Source organism: Manis javanica, chromosome 5, assembly GCF_040802235.1.
Source record: "Manis javanica isolate MJ-LG chromosome 5, MJ_LKY, whole genome shotgun sequence".
In the NCBI taxonomy this organism is placed as follows: domain Eukaryota; kingdom Metazoa; phylum Chordata; class Mammalia; order Pholidota; family Manidae; genus Manis; species Manis javanica.
In genome coordinates, this window is record NC_133160.1 from 1,134,462 (window position 1) to 1,158,571 (window position 24,110).

The following is a 24,110-nucleotide window of genomic DNA, read 5'->3' on the forward strand; positions in this document are numbered from 1 at the left end:
AAGTGAACGCTGCCCTGCGAACACTTCAATTAAAGGCCATTCTTCTCTCCACCCCAGGAGACTGGCAGGCCTCAGCATGGCCACAGGACAGCATGGGCTCTGCTCTGCCTTGTGCCTTTACAGCCACAGGGACTTCCGCAATACTAGAGAGGCTTGGCTTTGCATGTCATGAACAGCCCAGTGGACGTGAGGCTCGGTGCTGCACACACATGTGTGTGAGAGCTGGTCACTGTGGGGGTGGAGGCTCTGGATTCCGTTTCTAGATCTTGGAGCAAAGAGCAAGGCAGGCCAGGGCCAGGGTCCCGCCAGATGCCCTGAGCGCACCTGCCTGTTCTCTGCCTGGTAGGGGGGGTGCGCTGGGCCCTTGGAGGCCCTGTCCTTGGGAACAAGGGCAGTCTGGCGGGATGCTATATGAGATGGGGCAGATGGGTGCCTGGCTCCTGCTGGGGTTCCTGCCCAGAGGGCAGGTGGAAGGCTTGCCTGCAGGACCCCCGCCTGGCCCAGGTCATGACGAGGCTGTGGGCTTCTGCTGCTGCTGACTTTGAGCCCGTAGGAGTCAGAAGGGGGCTGATTGGCTCCAGAGAAGCCTCGCTCTAATGAGAAAGGAGACATGTGGCCATCAGTCCGCCTTCTCTCTCACAGGGGCTCAGTAGCAGCTGAGGCCGTTTAAAGGGACAAGGCTGTGGGGCTCGGGTGTGCCTGTCATCCCAGCTATCACCTGGAGGTGGGCCAAGGGGCCGTGGCTCCTTCCCAGCCTGCGGCCCACAGGCTTCTGCAGAGACAGGCTCTGCTGTCTCCTGCTGGAATCTTCCAGCACTTCCTGGCTGCTCCCTCCCTTCTGTTTACCAGGTTCATGATTGAAAAACAACTGTGAGGTCACCCCCTGGGCCAGGAGACATCTGATCAATAGGGCTGTTTTCCCATGAGACCCGTGCATGGTTCCCACCATACGTCTGCCCTGTCCCTGGACTGGCCATGACCAGCCACCACATGCCGCTAAGTGGTGGATGCCCACAGACATCACTGCGACAGTCCTGCATCCTGCAACCATCACGTGTCCCGGGGCCTGAGGGCCTTTTAATCATCATGGAGAGCCTTGGCGCTATGGGGTGTCGTCTGAGGGTGGGCACATTTCCGTTGACAACCTACGTCTGCACAGTCGCTATGGCAATTTCTGGCAAGGCTGGGCCATGAACTCACCAACAGCCAGTGGAAGAGGGGCCTCAAACATCGCCGACAGTTTCTCACAGCCCTGCACGCACACTTTTTAGTGGTGTGGCCACCCCTCTCATTGTCCATTTTCTCTTTGGAGAGAAACACTCATAGGCGCTGACAAGAAGCCCAGGAAGGCAGGAGGGGGAGCTGTAGGGGTGACAGGTAGGTACTCACTTTGCATGGCCGGGCTACCCCACCCAAAATTTGGGGACTGGCCTTATAAAGGTAACTCGGCTGCCACGTGTGGCATCTCACCCCACCAGCTGCGCCTCAGAGCTGGGCAGGGAGGAGAGGGGACAGTTTTCTTTTTGTTTCCCCTGAAGAGTGGTTCATCAGTGGATTGGACCCGTGGGTCTGCCTTCTCGATAAACCAGCAGGATGCGATTAAACCTTGCAAGAGGGGAGCCAGCCCTTCGCCGCTGCTTCAAACTTGAGTGTGAAATCAAACCACGTGAGCCCTGGGCAGCCGAGTCCCCGGTAAGGCGGACGTGCCGGGTCCTTCAAGAGTTCTAGGCCTGGTGGTCTGAGCGCTGTCCTCCTCCAGGCCCTGAATCGGCAAACCTCGGCCCTGCATCCGTCGGTGCACTGCCCACGCGCTGCGTCTGTGTGCCAGGTGCCTGCGCGCGTGCCTGCGTGTGTGCACAGCCCTGGTGCCTGCGTGCGAGCACGTGTTTGTGCCGAGCTTCGGTGTTCGTTCCTCTTTTGCTGTTGTTCACGCAGAACCAGGCGGTCGCTTTGACATGGAAGTGCCTGGGGACCCTGGGCTCCTACCAAGTGGCCACTGGGAGGCTGCAGCCACTGTGCCCTGCTGGGCCCAGACTCTGAGCAGATCCCACACCTGCCAGTCCACGCTGCCACTGAGGGGACAGGCTCCATCCCAACTTGCCCCTCTGCTGCTAGCTGGGCTTTCACAATCACCACCCTGGTTTCTGCTGATGAATGAAAATTAGCAGATTTAGACCATAATCACTAGGCTCTGAAAATTAGTTTCTCTAGTGAAGAGAACGCTTGAATGCGGAATCCAAATTCGGTATCCAGACTAAGACCCCTTTGAAGACTTTGAACCAGAAACAGGAATCGCTGGACCCCAGTCCCCCGGCGGCTCCCCAGCCCCCAGCCTCCAGAGGGCACACGTCAGTGGGGACAGTCCCCGCGCAGGTGGTCAGTTGGGGGGGCCCACTGAGCGGCCGGGGCTGACTGACCGCCCGGCTGCCGGGAGCGTGGAGCAGCCTCCACGTGCCAGCAGGTGGGGAGACCCGGGAACGTGGCCGCCGTCCCCCGCCTGCTCCCCGGAGCTGGCGTCTCTCCCGGCCACTCCCTCTGCACCATTCCCCCACCCGCAGGAGGAATTCAATCTCCCTCCTATAATGTGTGTCACAAAGACATAACTGGTTCGTTTGTTAGACTCAGAGTGCTTCAAGCCTGTAACGCTGGGGTTTTTGTTACAGAGAGTGGCACTCCAGCCGAACCGCCACCAGCCTCTGAGGGAAGCAAGTGAGCCATTCACTCTCCCCCTGCCAGGGCCTGGCTTCCCGGTGTGGGCACCTCGGCACCACTTCTGCCCAGCCAGTGATGGCAGCTTGCTTAACTGAAAGGGGCTGGCCTGGGTGCCAGGACCGTGCGGAGCGGAGGGTAGGCACAGGCCCACCGAGCTATCTGGCACAGAGGGGCAGAGCGCCGGGCTTGGTGCCACCCCACCCCCAGAGCTGGCTGCCAGGGACAAAGCCTGGCGCCCCAGGCCCCTCAAGTCCCTCCTGTGTGAGTGAACAAATGAACGCATGGCTGCTGGGACAATGGACCACGGCTCCAGTGGCCCCTGGAGGACAGCTCTGGGCTGGAGTCTGAGACCAGGGTGCTGAGAGGACCGGGTCCCGGGGAGGCCCCCAGCACGCACAGACGGCCACATTTGGTGTCCTCACAGGGCCAGAGAGACCATGGCTCTGGCCTTTCTTAGAAGGTTGCTAATCCCATCCTGGGCACCATCACCGGGAGGAGGGCAGGGTGGGCTCTGGACAACTGCCATGTGCCCAGACAGGCACAGTTCTTTCCCCAGAGCACAGCCAGCCCAGTGGAAATTAGTCTCAGCCATAAATGACAACTAAGATTTTCTAGCAGCTACACTGGAAAAAAGTAGAAACAGCTAAATAAAAATAATTGCAACAATCTATTTTATTTAACTTGATATATCCAAAATATTATCCTTTCAGTGCGCAGCCAGCATGAAGGCGTCATGAGGTGCCGTGCGCCCTTCCCGGCTGGCTCCCGGGGGTCATGCGCGGCTTCTCGCCGGAAGCTCCTCGGGGGCGGGCCGGCCTCCGTGCCGGACAGGCAGCTCCCGAGTTCTTACAAGCAGCACTGGGCTGCGGGCATCAGCGCTTGCCCACCCCTGGCCCCATCGCTGGGCCACAGAGGGGAGGGAGGAGCAGCCCCTGGGCCCCCAGGTCACCCCAAAAGCAGGATGTGTCAGAATCTGCACAAGGTCAGGGATGTTATTCACTTAAAATGACCCATGAAAAAAGCTGTGCTAAAAATGCAGCCCCTCTAGAAGAGCGGGGTTGGGCAGGAAGACCTCGCTCCTCAGCAGCTGAGACCCCAGGGCCATGGCCACCAGAGGGTGGTGCCCCCCACAGCCCCCAAGCTGGCCACCGCGCCATGCCCTCCCTGAGCCGCCTGCCCTGCCACGTGTCCACTGCAGCCAAGCTTTCCAGAACTTGTCTTTCTGACGGAAAGCTGGGGTAGGTGTGCGGCTGGCTCCACGTGGGGGCCTCCAGCCATCTCCCTGCCCAGGGGACGCTGTCCCCACCGAGTGTGGGGCGGCTGACTGCTCCGCAGGGGAGCTGACAGCTTCCCTTCACCCTCATTAGCACTGGCTTTCGTCCCACTGGAGCTGTGACTTTGAAGGATGGTTCTGCAGAGGAGCCGCCAGGCGGCCCAGCTCGAGGACTGAGGAGGCTGTTTCCCGTTAATCAAGATTCATTTTCTCTGACTGATCCCCCAAAAAGCGATCACACTGTTTATGACATTTAAATTACTTGGATTTGCAAGTCCAATGCACACATGAATATTCATGAATGTGCGTTACCCAGTTCAACTTCCTGGGGCTCAGAGGCCACGGCCTGCCTGGGGTCCCACACCTCTCTGCAGTAATGTGACAGGTCCGACTGACACCCTTGGTAGCATTACACCTGAGAACGTTCCAGAACCAGAAAGCTGCCAGCAGCCAGAGGCCCCTTCCACCCAGATGTGGGCAGTATCCTCACGCTTGGGCCACCCCGCTGTGACCCCAATAGGCCTGGAGAGAGCAGAGGGAGGGCAGGAGGAGAGATGTTGGTTTGGGGCACGCAAGAGCGGGTGTGGGGAGAGGAGGCTTGCTGCCACGACTTCTGTCTGCCGGATGCACTGTTCTTAAACCAGAGGTGGCTGTGTTGGGGCTCCCCTGGCCTCAGCCGTGGCCAGTGCTGGGCGTGGGACGAGGCTGAGGGCTTCCCCAGGACGAGGCTCATACACAAGCCACATCTGGCTGCTTGGCCATCATCTGACACAGAGCAGGGAGCATCGAACACTCTCCCCAGCAGCCATGAGCATGCATCAGACAGTGGGGGGTCTGGAATCCACGCCTGGAAACACCCTCTGTCATGGCTGACCCACCCTGCAACAGGTCGGGTCCCTTTGCTTATGGGGTAAAAAATGCATTCCCAGTGTCTCAAAGGCCCAGTAACCTGGGAGTCCATTAAAACCATTCCTTTTGAACCAAAACAAGAGGGGTTAGGCTGGGCCCAGGGCAAACTTCCTGCTTAAACTGCTTAACCGCTAGAGCCAGACTCTGGGCAAGGAGTCTGGAAATTCTCATGGAGAGCAGAGAGCTAGTGGCCTGTATTCCCAAAGGCCCCCACAGAGCTTACTCATGCCTGGGGGGCTCACAGTGCCCTACAGATGCCAACGCATTCAGTCCTCACCACAAGCCAGATGGGGCACGCAGGCAAAGGGACTAGCCAGCGCCTTGTGGAGACACGCCTGTGCAGGCTGCCTCCCCAGCTCCACCAAAATGAAATACTTTAGATATAAATCTAACAAAATATGTACAGGACCTATAGAAGGAAAACCACAAAACTGATGAAAAATGATGAAAAATCTAAGTAAATGGAGAGGCAGTCCATGTTCATGGATAGGAAAACAATTTTGTCAAGATGTCAGCTCTTCCCAACTGCATCCACAGATTCAGTGCGATCTCAATCAGAATTCCAGGAGGTCATCTTGTGGATCCTGGCAAGCCGATCCTGAAGTTTGCACGGAGAGGAGGCAAAGAGCCACAATCGCCAGCCCAGTACTGGGGAACACACTCTCATACCACTTGAATCCAAGGCTTAAAGCTCTCAGCTCACATGGCACTGACTAGAGAACAGGCGCAGACCAGCACAACGGCAGAGCCCAGAAACAGACCCATACAAGCAGCAAATGAGTTCAGTGGAGAAAGGAACGTCTTTCAATACATGGCGCCAGAACAACTGGACATCCATGTGTAAAAAAAATGGGCCTTTTATACCTTTAAAAATTTAACTCAAAGTGGATCTTAGACCTGAAGTCAAATGTAAACTGTAAAACTTCTAGATCACAACACGGGAGGAAATCTGGGTGACCCTGGGTTTGGTGGTGGGCTTTTAGGTAGAACAACAAAGACACGTCTGCAGGGGAAAGAACTGACACGCTATGTTAGACTTAAAACTTGGGCTCTGCAACAACTGTTAAGAGAATCAGATGGCTCCCACGGGGAGGCGTTCGCAGAGCACGCATCTGATACAGGCCTTCTTACGTCGTACATGTGATAAGCGATCAGCGTCTGGAGTGGAGAACTGAAATGGAGCAACACCACAAACACAACCCAGTTCAAAAATGGGCAAAAGACTGCATAGACAGCTCTCTAGACAAGAGATACAGTTGGCCAAGAAGCCCGTGAAAAGATGCTCCACACTGCTAGTCCTCGGAAATGCTAACCAGAGCGCCGAGATACCGCCAACACCGTGAGGATGGCTTAGCAACTTGACAGATGACAAGAGGGGTGAGGACGTGGGGGAGGCAGAGCCCGTGTCACCGGGGGTGGGAACGTAAGTCGGTGCAGCCGCTATGGAAACTGGCTAAGCAGTTATGGAAATCCTACAGCCTCCCTCCCTGTGGGCCTGGCAGCCTCACACAAGGGCCAGAGGGATGAGGCCTGAGCTGCCGGCTGAGGCTGAGGGCTGGTGTCTGCAGCTGGGGCTGAGGCTCCCGGACATTTCACAGCAGCCTGGGTACAGGTGTCACAACTGTCCTTGTGCTCATGTGACCAGGGCAGGGTGGGTGGGGAGACTGGGGCGCACAGGTCCTTGGGCACCAGCTGCTTTGCTGGTCCTCCACAGGTCAGCATAGCTGTCTCCTCCACCCGACGCATCACCGTCCGCCCCCCACCCCGGCTGCATGGCCACCCTGGCTCCTGACTCACCACCGGAGCCCTACCCTGGTCTCAGGTGTCACAGACCCACTGAGAGCTCCTGCAGGGGGCTGCGCTTGGGAAGGGCCTGACCCCTGGTCTGTACTGGTCAAGACCAAGACAGAAGTCCAAGGCCCAGGCAGAGCACAGGTCACCATTTGGACTGGAGGGCATCAGCTGGCCCAGACAGCCCTCGCTGTGATCCGCTGCAGGTGTTGCCCGAGGTGAGGGTCACAGCCCAGCCCCTGCCTCTGGGTGGACACCTCAGGGCTCCCGTGGGATCAGGCTGAGCCCTGCCAGCCCCCAGGAGCAGAGGGAGAGCCAGGCTCTCTCCCCCCATGTCACCTCTTTCAAGGGCCTGGGAGCCACAGAGCCCGCACTGACAAGCCGGCCCTGCCCCTCCAGGGGGCTGCTCTGCCTGACCCCGGCCTGGCCTATGGTCCCCCAGGGCTGTAGGCACAGCAGAGAAGCTGGCTTGGGCGAATCCATGGACAGCAGGCAGCGGAAGGGGCATCAAGTCCGTGTCTGGGCACAATTGCATCTCAGCCAAGAGCTGCCCAAGCGTGGATGGACCGAGGGTCGCACGTTCGTCTCGGCAGGCTCTGACCGTTTTCAGGAGGGGTGAGGTGGGGTCAACGGAGGGCCTCAGGTCCTCTCCAACTCACCACCTGCAGGCTCCTTTAGAACAGGAACCACCCAAGACCCTTCCCTGCTGGCACCTCCTTCCTGAGCCTGCCCACAGGGCTCAGGGGCAGCTGACAGAGCTGAGCCCGAGCCCCGGCCGGCTGCCCAGGTGGGCCTGGTGGCTCCCCTGCGTTTGGAATAAGGAGCAGGTGTCTGGCCGACAGGAAAGACCGCCTTGCAATATGCTCGGCAGAGAAAGCACAGCCTGCAGCGTCTGCACCCTCCCTGACTGTCTTCCTTCCCTTCTCTTTCTGAGCGGGACTCACGCAGAAATAAGCCTCCACCAGGCACATGTCTCGTCCAGCCCCGCGTGGGCATGTGGCCCGGGGATGGGTGGGCACATGAAGCACAGAAGGATTCAGTTTTTACTGAGATAGAAGGGGATGCTGAGAAATTACCTCTCTGCCATTTTTAGAAACCAAAGAGTAAAAATCCATGAGAGAGAAGTTGGTGTTGGAAGCGGACGCACGCTTTGCTCACCAGAGGGTGGGCTGTCCATTTCTCCTCCCACCCGCCGAGCTTTGGCAGTTTGCTGGCCCTGTGCAGAGCCCCGGGGTCGGGGCCACCTGGCCCGGATCCGCCCTTGTTACTCCTGAAGAGAGTGAAACACAAGGACAGAGGGCTTCGTAGAGGGGGCAACCCCAGTGCCCATCTGAGCAGGGGGTGGGGGCGCGAGAGAACCAGTGTCAAGGGGCCCAGACCTCCGCCCTGAGGGATCGAGGCTCGGATGCTGGGAGAACCGGGGGCACAGCAACCCATCCCCTTCCCTAGACTTGAAAGCCACTCGGCCCCTCCTCCAGGAAGCCCTCCCTGCTACTCCAGCCCACACAGCTCCTCAGTCAGTGTAACCCTTCCAAGTCCTCACAGGGAGCCCTGGTAGTGCTCAGAGAGCCAGACTGGCCCCATTTTGGTGCTGAGGGCTTTGGGCAATCCCAGGGCTGTGCCAGGCCCCACCTGCTGGCTATGGCAGGGAGTGGGCCATGTGGGAGTTGGGTGCCAGGTTAGGTCTGTGTCAGTCGCAGCACTGGGGTGTCCAGGGCGCAGGACACAGCGGCTCTGTCCCTTGGCCTGCTTTGCTGGCCTTCACCCAGGAGCCAGACCTGACCAGTGCGGGACGACCTCTCCTGTGACCCTCAGGAAGCACCCAGGCACCTTGTGAGGACACTCAGGGCGGCCCCTGGGGTGCCTGTGCCCACCCACTCTCAGCCAGCCCCTCTCACTCCACATCAGCCCTTGGGAAGCATCTGCAGAGGTCCAGGCAGGACGCTGCCTGCCCTGGGCTGCTTGCACGGATTCCAGGGTCCAGAGGCCATTTGCTGTAAAAGACTTTTGGGGTGGAGGTGCTGACTGGTCCAGGGCCACTACTTCGGCCCAAGATTCTCCTCCCAGCTACCCTGGACCCTTGTCCTTGTGGAAATCCATGTCCGGCTGCCCAAGGCAGTCGCTCTGCGGCCAGCCAGGGGCTCCGAGGCACTGCCCAGTGACCGTCTGCAGGGACACTTGTCAGAGCCACTCCTGCTGGGTGCCAACAGCCTCGTGAATGAAGCCAGCTCCAGGCCTGCCTGCTGGATTGGCCCATCCCAGGGAAGGAAGCCACAGTTCTGGGTGCCGACAGCCTGTTTTATTTTTAGTGGCGGAGACAAGCTGTTCACACTCGCTGCTCCGACACTGGGACCCACCTGTTCCCCGCAAACTCCAGGCTGGGACTGGCTGTGGTCTCCACCGACTGGGGACGGCGCGGGCAGGCTCGGGTGCCGCGCTGGCCGGGGTAGAGCGCAGAGGTAGCTACAGAGGAACGGTCCATGACACACAGTGGTTGCCCAGGGTGACAAGTCCATGGGGCTGTGGGGAGCAGGCAGAGGCCCCACACCTGACCCTGGGCCCAGACAGGCCTCCGTGGGCTCCAGGGGAGGCCTGCTCCTGATCGGACTGATGGCCCCTCCGAGGCTCTAGGAGCGCCCGGAACCTGTGGGACTGACGCGCGAGGGTGAGGCTGACACCCTCTCCCTGCCCCCAGGTGCCCCTGACAAGCACTGGAGCCCCCCCCTCTGGCCCTGTCGGTGTGGCCAAGGTCCTGGCTGGACTGAGGCACAGAGACACACACGGCATCTAGCTGTGGACCCTCCAGTGCCTGCTCAGCCGCTGTGGGTCACGGCGCCTTCAGCATTGTGGTCACGTTCAGTATGAGGGACCAGAGGCATCCTGGCTTTGTGCCGTACGCAGCCACGTTATTTGTGGAGAATGGCGCCGCCTGACCCCCAAATCAGTAAAGTGACAAAGAAAGTGCTCCCTTGTATTCTCGAGGTCTGCTCTGCATGGGGCATTGGACTCATCAGCCCCATTAGTCCCAGACCTGCATGCAGATGGCAGGGGACGTGAGAGCTGTGCACGCACCTGTGGCCTCCCGCCCTCTCTGTGGAGGCACCGGTCCTCCCGCCTCCGCGTCCCCACAGCGGTCGTTTCCCAGGGCAAGATGAGAACGAGCTTCATTTATTGGCGACAGAAGTGGGAGCTCCCCGGCAGCGAGGCTCACCCCACGGCCTCCGGAGATCTGTCTGCCTCTGACTCCTGGCACCCCGGGGGCGCTGGGTTTGGACTGTGGTCTCTGCACTGGGACCCTAGCTCACAATCTCAGGGGGAGCATAGAGGGGCCCACCCAGCGATGCCTCATCTGTTTGGTGAAGTAGTTAAAATGGTCAGGTCAGGACGTCCCCCAGAACAGGCTGAAACTGGTTCTAGATGCTTTAAATGTCAACTGCAGACACCGCACCTTCAGCAGGTGAGGCCGCCAGGGACCCCGTCCCGGAACTGCTGGGTGGGCTGAGCCCCAGGCCGTGTGGACGGCTCCTGTTGGCTCGAGCCCTGGAGCTGGGACAGGGCGGCCCTTGGGGAGCCACTGAGACGCAGGTGGTGGACAGAGCAAGGATCTCAGGGCTTGAGGCAGGGCCACCTGGAATCCCCCTATGCACAGGCCTGCTCTGCTGCCCGCTGCCCCCTTCCCAGCTTGCCCTCAGGCCAGGGCAGCCTCCTGGCCAGGGTTCCGGCATCTGCGCCTGTCCCTCCAGACCACCCTGCACAGCAGAACCATCTTGGGTGTTTGGTCCCGGGCCTGGGCCCAGGCCTGTTCTGTGCCCAGGCGCCCTTCCTGAGCAGCCACACAGCTGTTCCAGGGTTGGGTCAGAAAGGACAGACCCTGGAGCCACAGACATCACAGGGCCCCCTTACCATGCCAGCCCTGGACCTCCGACCCCCGGCCCCAAGGCTGCCCATCCCTCTGCCAGGCAGAGGCGGCCCTGCTCAGGCTTTCTGTGTCAGTCTTCAAGTGTGGCCCTAGTGGGGCTCATTCGTCCAGGCCCTGACTCCCAGAACCTGTGACCGTGACCTCACTTAGAAAAGGGTCCTTGTGGACACAATTAAGGATCTCAGGAGGAGGACATCCTGGCTTGGGGTGGCCTTATCAGAGCGTCCTTATAAACGGGGGTCCTTACAACAGCCCGAAACAGAGACAGACAGGAGAAGAGCCGCATGAAGACAGAGGCAGAGATGCAGCGAAGGCCACATGCCCGGAAGGCCTGGGGTCCCCAGGTGCAGGAAGGGGTAGGAAGGAGCTTCCCGGAGCCTGCAGAGGAAGCATAGCCCTGGGCACCTTGACCTCAGCCTCTGACCTCCGGGCCTGTGTGAGAGGAGGTTTCTGTTGTCTCACGTGGCTCCAGGGTCCCAGTGCGCCCCCAAGACCAAGGGGCTCCCCAGGACCCCTGCAACCCTGAGACCAAGGAGCTCCTCGGGGACCCTGTGCCCCGAGACCAAGGGGCTCCTCAGAGACCCTGACAGGAGCATTGAGGGCACTGGGGTTCAGAGCTTTTCCAAAACATGAGTCCGCCCACAAGGGTTTTAACTGGAAGCTCTCTGAGCACCGTCTCACTCCTCTCCAGATCTGACACAAATGCAGGTATTTTAATACACTGCTGAGGCGTCTGTTAAACAAGCTGTTGGGAAAATGAATTGCAGGGAGTTTCACGGGGTTGACCTCATCTGAGTGCCCTGCCGCTATCTGCATGTCTAGTCTGCAGGCCACTTGGGGGCCGGGGTGGGGGCTTGGAGAGGCCTCGCTGCTCCAGAGGGGCTCCCCAGGCTGGGGTGCTCTTCCCAACCCCAGATCACCACTCAGGTGTCGGTGTGGTGGCTTGGGTGACTGGCTTGTTCTTCTCCCTAGCTTTCTGAGCCTCTGGGGGTACAAAGAGCCCCACTGTCCTCAGGGACCCCCACAGGGCCTGCATGCCTCCAAGCCCCAGGCCTGGGGTGGCAAGTACCCTCACCCGCCCCCATCTCAAACTCCATCCAGGGACATGACCCCAGGGGGCTTGAATCCCCTAAGGAGACAGTCCACCTCCGCAAAACAGGCCTCAGGGCTGGGCAGGGCCTGTGGGGACTGTCCTCCTGCCCCCTGCCCTGGACACTGGTGCCTGCGCTCCTGACCTGCTGTCACCTGGGGCCCCCAGAGAGCACGTACTCGGCAGAGGCTTGTTTTGAAGAAGTCCAGGTGGTGCCCTGTGGTGTGGCCCTGCCTCAAGGCACATCACTAGAACGAGGAAAATGAGGGGCGACATCATGGGGCTCCTCACACTGAGGACAGTTCAGGGAGGGGATCTTCCAGCAGCCTGTCTGGAGGATCTCTGGGCTGGAAGGATCCCCCCCACTTGGAGCTCCTTCCCTTTCAGGGCTCCCAGGGGGACCGGTAGGATGGGAGTGGCTGGTGAGCCTAGAGTGGGAGATCTCGGGAGGTGCAGTCAGGATAGATGTAACGGTTTCTCCCTCACCCTGGCAGTAAACACCCCTGACAGCGGCTTCCAACTGTTCACATCCTGTTGGGCGCGAAGTCCAAAGGCCGACTTACAAATGAATGAGTCCCTGCCTTGGCTCCAGACCGGCATGTCTTGGGCGGCCCGACACGCAGTGCCCCCCAGTGACACAACCCAGACGCACTTTCCCTCCCCCCTGACTCTCGGGGGCCAGAGGCTTGCAGTCCTGCCAAACGCCTTACAACTTAATAATTCCTAAACAGGGACCCTTCCCAAACAGTCCCAGGACTCTGAACCCCAGGAGGCTGGAAGTGGTATGTTTTTAAAATATGGGAATCATTTTTGAGTTACAAGAGCACACAAAAATCACTGGAGAATGCTTTAACCTTTAAATATGTCAAGGGAGACTTATGGAAATTTACAATACATTCACCTTTCAACAGATAATGAGCTAAAAATGTTTAAGTTCAAATACTGTCACTCTTTTCCATTAAGCTGCAGTTCAGTAAGATTTACTCACAGTGGCTACCTCCGAAATTCTGTCTAGAATAACTCTGCTTCTTTGTTATGTATTCTTTTCAACATTGTTTCAGTAATTCCTTTGAACTAGTCTTTTATCACAAGCTGCCTCAGATATTTTTGAAAGTAGGCAGTGTTTAAAATCTACAGATGACTCTACCTGGGGCACTGGACTAGCTCTTCTGTCATAAACAACTATAAAACTGTACACGGTGCATTGGGTGGCTGCTTCCAGACAGCGGACATGCTGCAGCACGAGCCCGCGGCTGCTCAGGGCAGGGACACTCACCAGGCGGGCCCGCTGCTGCCCTTTCCCGATTGCAGCAGTAGGCGGTGGGGTCTAGGCAGAGCAGGCCTACTCCGGCTGAGGAGGCAGAGGTCAGAGGTGGGCTGCAGGAGTGGCTTGTACCTGCACAGTGAGGCACTGGAGAGGGGCCCCTGCAAGGTGGGGTCCCCAGAAACCCGTGAGGGGCTCTCAGGTGGGTTTGCGTTGGCTGGGCTTGGTGCACAGACTGAGACTTTGAAAGGCTTATGGGAGGGTGGCTGGCATTCTGGCAGAGCTGGAAGGGAGAGGCCTCATATGCTGAGTGTCTTGCTGAGATGTCAGCAAACCCACATTGTAGGAGTGAGGACCACGCCCTAGAGGAAAGCCTGAGCTAGGCTCACCCTGACCACGCCTAACACAAACCGACAAACCCACAGTGGAGGCCGAGCTGAGATCTGAGTTCTCGAGAACCAGGGGGGCGTGGGCTTGCCGTGGAGCCGCACGGAAGCGGTGAGCCCAAGCCTGTGCAAGCTCAAGACGGTCAGCCAGCCACCACACAGCTGCCCTGATGAGAGCCAACACTCTCCACGGGAACATGAGTCTCTTCAACTTCAACGTGTCATCTACAATGTCCACTAGAAATGAAAAATTCCTAGATATGCAAAAAAAACAGGAATATTTGGCCCACTGATAAGAAAAAAGGCATCCAATTAAAACAGACCTCCAGGTGAACAGTGAAATGTGGGACGTGTCAGGTGTGAATGGGTTCAATATGAACGCCTATCAGACTCTGACGACTGGAGGATGCATGCTGACAGCCCTGGAGTAGCCATTACGAGAACAAATACAGAGAGGTATATCTAAAAATGCCAGGAAAGGAAATCAAATGGAATTTCTGGATTTCTAGCCAGAGGACCAAGAAAAGCATCCCTGGAAACTGGAGGGTGTGGGAGGAAGGCTCAGCAAGGCAAGCTAGAAAAGGGATCCCCTGATTCTGTGTATGTATTGACATAAATCCTGGGGTTACCCTTGAACTGCATACATACAGAACACACCTGAAGAACCAGAGTAAAGAGTCTGAGAACTGAACTGTGTCACAAATCACCTCTAAGACCTAACACCAAATCCTAGGTGGTACACACACCGGAAAAAATAGGAACAGCCCAGGAAGGATTGGAAAACGGTACCCACATTGAAGCCATCACCAGACAGTAAGGTGGGACCAGCAGTTCTAACTGGGATGACTGCTGATTGGAAGGTGCCAGCTGAAAGCATGAGCCTTCTCTTCATGATTTTAACATGACCCCAAATACCACAACAATATTCAAGATGTTCAGGAAGTGATCCAAAATTACTTGACATTGAAAGAACCAGGAAAATACAACTAACTTTCAAGGAAAAGATAATATATGCCACCCAGAGAAGACTTAGATGATGGAATTACCAAACAAAGACTTTAAAGCAGGTGTTATAACCATGCTTCTCGAGGTACAGATAACCCTCTTGAAATGAATGGAAAGATAAAATTTCTTAAGAGAGAAAAAGAAACTATATTAAAACAACCAGTGGAAATTTTAGAACTAAATAATACGTAATCAACCAAATTGACCCTTTTAGAGTAATATACCCAACAATGGAAGAGTCTATATTCTGTAAGTATGCATGTATATCAGTCATCAACACAGGCCATTATCCTGGCCCATGAGACAAACATTAACATCCTTAAGAATTGAAATCATGCAAGTATGTTCTCTGAACATATGGAATTAAATTAGGAATCAATAACAAAATGTTATCTGGAAAATCCCCAAATATTTGAAAATTAAACAACATACTTCTAAACAGCTCAAAGATTAAAGAGGAAGGCTCAGGAGAAATAAGTAAATATTTTGAATTGGACTAGAATACATTTCAGAGCTTTTGAGATGCCACCAACAGTATTCAGAAGAAAGTTTACAGCATTAGATGTTTACATTAGAAAAAAAGAAGTTTTTGAATCAATATTCTGCTAATCTTCCACATTAAGCAGTCCAGAAAAATAAGAATAAATTAAATTCAAACCAAGTAGAAAAAAGAAGTGAAGATGGGAGCAGAGATAAATAAAACTGAAAGCAGAAATACAATAGAGGGAGTCAGTGAAACCGAAAGCTGGTTCTCTGAAAATAATAATATTGATAAACTTCTAGCCATACTGACCAAGGAAGAAAGAGAAGACACAGATCACCAATATCAGGAATGAAAAAGAAGCTGTCATTCAGGACCCCACAGACATTATAAGGATGATAAAGGAATACTGCAAATAACTCTATTTCCCCCAATGTGACAACTTAGATAAAATGGACCAACTCCTTGAAAGTTACAAATTGCCAAAACTTCCTCAAGAGGAAATGCATGATCTGAATGTCCCTGCGTCTAAGGAAGGAGTTGAATTTGGAGTCAGAAACTTTCCAACAACCATCTGGGCCCCGATGGTTTTACTGAAGAAGTCTACCAAACTTTAAAAAAGAAATAATATCAATTCCACATAATCTCTTTCAGAAAACAGAAGAGAAGCAAACAGTTCCCAGCTCATTTGATGAGGCCAGCCTGATCTTGATGCCAGAACCAGACAAAGAAGTGGGCCTCAGACCACCCATTCCTGAGACGAGGGAAGCACAGACTGTCTCCAGCCAGCCCCGGGCATGTGTGCGAAGTCCCCGGAGTGGGAAGGCACGGCTGCAGGTGGGTGGCTCCATCACAGCCCTGTGGGAGTGGCAGTGGGCATGGGCCCTGGTGCTGGGCCTGGCTGGGAGGAACACCAGGGCGTGGCTGGGGAAGAGCAGGGGCCTTGGGGCCCACAGCTGTGAGGTCAGTGATACCAGCCTCCTCACATGCAGGGATTGAGCCCTCCCTCCCCTCTATACCTCCAGGTGCTGAGCCCCTGCCTAGTTCCCAGCAGCGACAGAGTGGAAGGCAGCCTCCAGAGCGGAGCGCAGGGACCACTGGGGGCTGCCCAAAGGCCCGCCCGAGAGGACCTGACCACCGGCAGCAGCCCTTCCAGGACTTGGCCGGCCGGGGGAGCTTCCCATTCATTTCCGGCAGACTCACGGGTCGTAACTGTGTTAGCTCTTTGGCCCAGCGCCGTGAGTGCTGCTAAATGCTGGCAGTGACCTGCTGTCAGAGGCAGAGCGTTTATGCCCCAGGTCGGCACCCCCCAGCCCATCAGCCACCGCTCTGTCCCGTCACTGTCTTCCAGATGTCATTCAGAGCCCCCAGGACAGGGTTGGGGGACAGACAGTGGGAGCAGGCATGGGGCTGGCGGGCAGGTGGTGCTTGGCGGGAACAGAGCTTGCCCGTGGGCGTGCTGGAAACTCAGGAGATGTGTGGTGGGACAGCTGCACCTAGAGACAGCTACAAGGGTGAGTTTTACGTGATACGCATTTAATCACACCAGAAAAAAGGAGAGAAAAGCTTGAGATCCCTTTTTTCCCTGTACAAGCCCCCGTGTATGACCAGAAGCACCTTCCCGGGGGGCAGGGGCGGGGGGGAGTCGAAGGCCGGTCCTTGTCCTGCTGGTGCCCAGGGGCCGAGACAGCAGGCGCGGTTTGAGTGGCTCAGGAGCATCACTCAGACGCCTGCTCCCAGGGCCGCCGCCCCCTTGCTGCCCGCGCTCCCCGAGCCACAGACTGAGCCACGGACACACTTGCACAAGGACGTGCCCCTACAGAACCTTGGTGCAGGTATCAAAATCAAGAAACCAACCTGACCCTGAAGCAGCACCCGCTCTGGAACACGGACCGCATCCCTTGGGCAGTTGTCTCGATGGCTTCCTTTACGGGGAGTCTCCCCCTGCCAGTGCAGCACAGCTGCGGCCTCCTCAGTCCCCTTTAACACAGGACGGCTCCCCAGCCATCCACGTCTCTCGCGGCCTGGACGCCTTGCCAGCACAGGCCCCTGTTTCACGATGTCCCTCAGCCTGGGGGGCTAAGGGATTGGTGGGAGGGTCTGCGTTTGGGGCAGGGTGCTGCCTTCCATGCACAGAGCAGAAGGTGCACGACACACCTTCTTTGGGGTGCTCACTTTGGGGTCTCCATCTTTTGTGTTCACCAATATGATGCCACATCAGTGGGGACTCTGTGATGCGTCACCCATCACTGTGTCAGCACCACTGAGGCAGGCGCTCTGCCCCTCCCAGCCATCAGCATGAGGGCTGGAGGTGACCCTGATCCTGACAGGAAGCTGGCCCGTGGCCCCAGGCCTGGAGTCACCTCCCCGCTCACCACCTGCAAGCCTCGCACCCAGATCGTGTGCTCTGGGCACCTCCATGCTTTTGAGGGAAAAGATGGGGCCTTCCAGGCCCCCTTCTGTTAACTGAGCTGGAGGGCAGCCTGCAGTGTGCACACGTACTATGTGTGTGTGCCCCTGTGTAGGTGCATGTGCATGCCCATGTGTCTGGCATCTCCCTGTCACGTGTGCCTGTCTGTGTGTGTCTCTGTGTGGGCAATGTGTGTGTTTGCACATGCGTGTGGACACAGTCCCCCAGGCTTTAGGACACTGTCTGGAGGATACCATCTCCCATGCCCTGTTTCTGTAACTGGGAAAACGGGAACACGTGGGGACAGCAAGTGTCCAGGCCAGGCTCGACACCCTCTGATGCTCAGAGCTGGTGGCCCCGCTAGCAACAGTCCTGGGGCAGGCGGCACATTCACTGCTGAGTCCTGGGTGAGGGCTGGGGGGCCACAGGGTGAAGTGAGGCTGGACAAGCCCCTGGCCACATCAGATGCGAGCCAGACATGCAGCCCCCAAGCCCCGGCTGCTCTGGGGCTCCTCGGCTCACTGCTCTTCCCGCACCTACTGTACGGTGAGCGCTGAAAGCACGTTCACTGCGTGAGTGACACAGACGCTGCCCCACCTGCAGCCAGGGACACAGAGCCTGCGACAGCAGGACCCACATCACACCCGAGGCCAGAGCTCAGCTGGGCCTGAACTTCCTGCAGGGGCACCAACACAGCTCAAATTCAATCCCCGGGGCAGGCAGGGCACGTGTGGGATGGCGTCACATCAAGGAGGCCAGGAGCCAGGGCGGAGGGGCTTGCTCACAGGAAGACCACCCGATGGCCTGCACAGCGTCTTCCCCCCTAGAAGTCTTCACTGTGACTACATGTCTGTTAGCAAGGGTTGCATCCCGTCCCTCCTGGGGTCTGAGAAGGGACCCCCACAAGGAGTGTGGTGGGCTCTGCACACTCCCCGTCACCCCTGTGGACTTGGGGCGGTTTGCTGGCCTGGGGACGGCCCTGCCCTCTCCATAATCTCTGTGCAGCCTGCTGCCTGCTCCCAGCCCAGGCCACGCACAGGATGCCCTGTGGTATGTTCCCTGCTGACTGTTGAGACTGGCCCAGAGTTCTCATGACCAAACCACCTTGTCTCTAAACATGACTTCCGTTTGCTGGTGCCCAGGTGGGCTGGCAGATGACGAGGGCTGGAGAGCCTCACGGGAGTCACTCCTGCTTTGGAAACAGGGGCCATTTGCAGCGGCCGAGCCTCCTCACTGCCCAACGTGGTGGATGAGGGCCCGGCCCTCCTGGCCAGAGGGCACTGCCCAACAAGTGGACATTTGCTTGGATCTGCCGAGTGAACCAGAAGCCCAGGTGGGGAGCGAGGAGTGTGGTCCCCCACCTGAAACTGCTCCTGAGGCAGCAGAGGGCGGTGCAGAGGGGAGGGGAAGGCACAAGGCCGCAGCCATGCTTCTCCTGGAAGGCGTGTGGAGCAGGCCCCGAGACGTGGGGCTGCCAGCACGAGGTGGGAGGGCGCCTCTGGTGGCCAGCCCATCAGCCTCTCCAGGGCACTGGCCAAGGCCACCCGCTCTCTGGTGTCGGGAAGCCATCAGGCATTCAGTAAACATATAGGCTGCACTGCCTCTGTGCGTGCAGATGCGGGGCGCGTCCATGGTCCTGCTCAGTGGACGCTGCCAGCTGGACACATGGCCGTGACATGGCCCGGCCATACCCATGTCCTAGTGTCTGAGCTCGAGGACTCAGAGGATGGCCCTCTGGGATGGGATGTGATGTCACTTAGGGTCTGATTCTGAGGGACTGGTAGAGTCAGTAGGAGTTGGAGAGAGGACACTTTAGGGGCCCCCTAAGCCCCAGGCTCTGCTCTTTGTTCACGACAATTGCAAACTGTTAACTCACCATGCTCTCGGGAGCCAGGGGTGGGGGTCTGGGTGGGGGTATCTCCTGGTGGGCAGCGAGCCCTGTAGACCCTGAGTCACTGACCTGAGCCACCACATCATACCTTCAAAGGCAGGTGGTGTGGTTAATGCCCCTGACCCCCAGCGCCAGCTGGAGAGGCCCCTGGGCACAGCTGATCAAAGAGAGGAGCTTGGGAAAGAAAATGAAACCTTGACAGCAGCAGGAAGGTAATTTCCCTCCCGTTCACCATGCACGCCCTGCGCCTCTGTAGCACAGGGACTGCGGAGAGGCGGCGGAGAGGCAGCGCTTGGCTCATTTCCCTGCAGGCGGCTGCCTGGGGGGCCTTCCTGCCAGGAACACCTGTAGCTCCTTGTTCTTAGTGGAGGTGAGGGGCACCTGGAGCTTAATTCTGCCCACTTGATGCACCTTGATAGTGGCCTGCCTAGGGTCCACCACAGCCCCAGGAGTGACGTACATGACAGCTCCCATCCCCATGGCTGGCTCCCCACCCCACATGCCCATCCTGCTCGGCTCTGTGGCAGTCACACCAATTCTGCTGGAAGGTTGCTGATGGCTCAGGTGTTAAAGGGCAGCAAAAGGAAGGGTGCCCTCCCTTTGGTACCCTGCACCTCAATAGCTACTGTGTCCTAGGGCCCCACCCAAGTTGTCAGGGCCTCTGCTCAGACCCAGCTCCTGCACTGGCCACCTCACAGGCCCCCCACCTGCCACCACACCCAAACACCCTAGGATCTTCCCAGCAGAAGCATCATCACCTCCACCAGCAGTGCCTCCGAGCACTTTTGGGCACCAGGAACCGCACAAGCCCTGCCCACACCTTCTCTCTTTGAATCCTCCACCTGCTAAGGTCTGGGCTCCAAGTCCCTGCTTCTCAGCTGGGAAAACTGAGGCTAAGCTGAGGAACCAGCCCAGGACAGCAGCCGGTTCAGCTCCATCTCTCAAGTGTGAGCAAGGGGGGACCCAGGAGCACTGGGGGAGCATCCAGGGGTCTGCTGCAGAAGAGGGGAACCTAGCCTTTTGGGGGCACAAAGCCTTTGAGAAGCTGATGAGAGGGACCCTCTCAAGAAAGAGGCCGCTGCCAGCACACACAGCCTTACACCTCGGGGGCTTTGGGGCAGCTAAGGCCCATCTGTGGACCTCAGGGAGGTCACTGCTCAGGTTCCAGCCCCCTCTGGCAGAAGGTGGGGCTGAGATCTGCCCTGGCAGCTCTGGAGTGAAAGGTAGGAAGAGGCGTCAGGATGCCCCCAGGCCCCCAGTACCCGCATCGTCCCCCAGCTGCCTGGGGTAACATTTCCTGTTGACAGGCCTCGAAGCCCTGCACCCAGAGGGAACACAGCCTGGACGTGCTCTGGGGACGGGGGCGAGGCCTGAGGCTTCCCTGAGGGGTGCCACTGACCCAGGTGAGAGCCCCGTTTCTTTCTGCCCTTCTGCCCTGAAGAGGCCACTCACCTGGATGATGACCTTGATTGTGGCAGTGCCCACGATGGGCGTGCACACCAGGCCGCCAGGGTGCTGGCCGTCGGTGCTGCGGTTCTGCTGCCCCATGGTGAAGAGCATGGGGACGGCCAGCAGGCCGGAGGCCAGCCAGACGGCACTGATGAACTTCTTGGTGCGGCCCCGAGACATGAGGGTCTTGGCCTTGAAGGGGTGGCAGATGGCCAGGTAGCGCTCCACACTCAGGCTGGCCACATTGAGGGCCGTGGCATAGGTGCAGGCATCCCGCAGGAAGTAGTAGCCACGGCAGACAGCGTCGCCGAAGGCCCAGGGGTGGTGCACCCAGATGAAGTTGTACAGCTCCACGGGCATGGCTAGGACCAGGATGAGCAGGTCAGACAGCGCCAGGCTGCCCAGGTGGTAGTGCACGGTACTCTGCAGGCTCTGCAGCGACTTCTTGCGGGCCAGCGTGAATGCTGTCACAGAGTTGCCCACGGTGCCCACCACGAAGAGCACCAGGTACACGGCGGTCACCAGCACCTTGGAGTAGATGTCGGTGTTCACATCCAGGTCGCTGCTGGGTGCCTCTTGGAGGTGCTCCGATGCGTTGCCAGAGCCGTTCCTGAAGCCCAGGGCCAGGAGCGCCCCCTCCAGCCCCCTCGGTGGCAGCGGGAAGGAGTTGGCGCCAGGCTGGCCCCGGGGACCTGGCGCAGAGCTGTTGAGGCGCATGGTGGGCGCGGCTCTGCCCGGCAACTCCTGGAAGGCCCAGCGAGGTGGGCTCGTCTCAGGCAGTGCCAGAATGAGCAGAGGGAGCCGGAGGGCAGGGCGGGAGAGGGCGAGGGTCGCGCCGTCCAGCCGGGAGGAGCCTGGCCCTGACCGAGTCACCCCGGAGCGCCTGCGGCTCGCGCTCGCCCGGGGCTGCGGTTCCCTCCAGGCTCCGCTCTTGCTCCAGGTTCCGGCTCTGCGCTGCCCCCGGGCCCCGCGATTGCCCCGCTTCCTCCGGGTCTCCAGCCTCCGCGGCTCCCGGTCTCCCTGCCGCGCTCCCCTGTCCGTCTGGGCTGCGGCTCCAGACCCTGCGGCTCCTCCGGCCCCGGCGGAGCGCACGCACGGCCCTCCGCGCGCTCACTGCCCGGCTCGCGCTCTCGGCGCACCCCCGCTCCGCACACCGGCCGCCGCGCCCGCGCTCTTCCGGGCTCCGCGCTTCCCCTGCGCTGCCGGCGGCGCCGTGCGCCCAGCCGAGGTGGGCGGTGGGGGGAGGAGGTGGCCCGGCCGCTGTCCCCGCCCCGCCAGAGCGCAGGTCTTCCCCGCGCGCTCCCAGGGGCGGTCCGGGCACGGGCGGGCGCGCCAGGGCGCTGCGCCTCCGGTGGGGCGTGTGGGGAGACCGGCGCTTTGCAAGCTCCCTCCGCCAGGCAGCGCGCCCTGCTGCCCGCGTCTCCCACCTGCTCACACGCACAGGAAGGGAGATGCCCTTCCTCACGCCAGCTCGCTCTCAGGGGTGGGGGAGAAATGGGGGGGGGCGGTCCCGGGAGGAGGCTTCCCGCCGGGATGGCTGGGCTGCTGCGCAGCTGGCATTCGCCTTCCTGTGGGGAGCCTGTGAGGTGCAGGGAGCTGGGTGTCTGGGGCTCTAGCATAACTAAGGGGGCGTGAATGAGCGGCAATAAGAACAAGGCAGGCTGGGCTCCTGCACTGGCACCCGGGAGGCCTGTGCAGCTACGGTGTGAAAGCCGCATGGGCCCATACACCGCAGGGTTTGCGAGGGGTGGCCCTGGGGTCACAGCCTCAGGGCCCAGCCCACCCCTGCATGCTCAGGGCTGGCTGGCGCTGTGTGCTGGGAGCAGGAAGCATGGGCGGAGGGGAGCCAGGAGGTAGAGGGGGGTGGGTGAGGCTGAGGGAGTCCTGCCCAGACCCGGCCGCCCCAAGCTGACGCTCTTAAGCTGAAGGATTCGCGTCTTCCTCTGCTCTCTGCTGGCTTTGTCCTGCCTGTTCCACCCCACCTGATATTCTCATCAGAGGTCCCAGCCCAGAAAATCTGTGCTTAAAAATTTAGCCTTCAAAGGCAACATGGACATCCGTTTGCTGGAAGCCAGGGAGCAGGCTTGGAGTCAACAGGTGGGCTTAAAGCTGGCCCGGCTTCGTATTTAAGCAGGTGATTGCATCATCTGTGATGTGGGGCTAGCAGCTGCATGGACGCCCCTCGGGGCCAGGGCTGCCGCCAGTGCTGCCAGTGCTGGCCCCCATGAGTGCTTTGAGAATGCCTGCGGCATGGATGCTGTTGAGCAGGTGGCACGGTGACTTCAGAGGGCATGAGAGTGAGGGGCCCAGGCTGATGACCGCTTGAAGACCCCACCAGAGCAGACCAGGTTGGCTCTCCGGAAGGCATGTCCACTAGTTACACAAATGGATCGGTGAGGCACAGAAGGACGTGATGGTGCTGAACGGTGGTGGCCCCACAGGGCTCAATGCTCTCTGGGCACACGGTAACTGCGCTCCTACCACGACAAGACTGCAGGCCGCCTCTGTTGGGGGCCCCAAGGGGAGGCAGCAGCCAGTGGCCAGGGGGCCCATCCCTTTGCCGGCCAGGCAGGCTGCCACGCCAGCGGAAACACGTCTCGCCCGGCCGCTCAAGCCTGCTGTTTGGTCTCCAAAGCCCTGACCTTTCTGCTAAGCTTGCCTTTTCAGAGATTTCTTCTTGAGCCAGCCTAAGAGCTTAAAAAATCATAAAAGGCAACTTAGCACAAATATTATGACAAGGCATTTGCTTAAAACCACTGAGGAAATGTCACTCGAAGGCCCTGTCCGTAGCCTGCTTCCGGTTCTGCCCTGGGGACCCAGGCAGGGCAGCAGCCGGCCTCCCAACTCCACGTTTACACCTTTCCCTTCTTATCTCCCCCAGGCAAACGCCCCCCTCCCTGCCAGGCCCCTTTGGAGAAAGTGTTGGCAAGGCACCCACTCCACAGCGACACCCAGAGCCTGGCACTTTGCTGCCTGGGGGGAGCAGAGCTCTACGGTGTGAGCTGCTCTGGGTCGGCTGGGGGGCTCGGGGCTGGCTGCCCGGACCGACCCCAAATGCTGCATGTCAGAGAGCAGCCGGCCGCCCATCCCCAAGCTCCACGAGCTTGGGGCCTGCCCTTCTTGGGCAGCAAACTTGTGGGGTGGCTCCAGTTGCCTTTGAATCCCTGGAGCCTGCGAGCCAATTGCCTGCACCCTGGGCGAATGGCCTGTCCACGGAGTCGCCAGAGGGAAGATGCCTGGATGACACTGCCATGGCTGATGTCCTTTTTGGTCTGTTAACTTGTCCCAAGTCCTTCAAGGCCACCTGGTGCATAGCTGGTGCTCAGAGGACTTTTGCTGAACTATTGGGAGAGAGAAGACGACGGGAAGAGACGGGATTGCGTAATGACCCCACTGTCGTTTCCTGGCTCCCAAAGCAGAGGGTGTCACTGAGAAGCCTGTGGTAGACCTCTCTGGGCTGGCCTCCCGCGCAGCCCCCAGACACAGGAGGAGCGGGGGTCAATGTCCCGGAAAGAGGATGGCTGGCCAGG

The 24,110-nt window shown here is 58.8% G+C and overlaps 1 protein-coding gene across 1 annotated transcript in view; it reads right to left on the reverse strand.

Annotated features, from left to right (window-relative positions):
* Positions 1 to 21,967, reverse strand: part of NTSR1 (neurotensin receptor 1) — a 34,819-nt gene extending 12,852 nt beyond the window's left edge. The window contains exon 1 of the mRNA XM_017663736.3: positions 20,584 to 21,967. Coding sequence (XP_017519225.1) covers positions 20,584 to 21,297 — 714 coding nt within the window. The 5' untranslated portion in view covers positions 21,298 to 21,967. The remainder of the gene's footprint in view (positions 1 to 20,583) is intronic.
* Between the last annotated feature and the right edge of the window lie 2,143 nt (positions 21,968 to 24,110).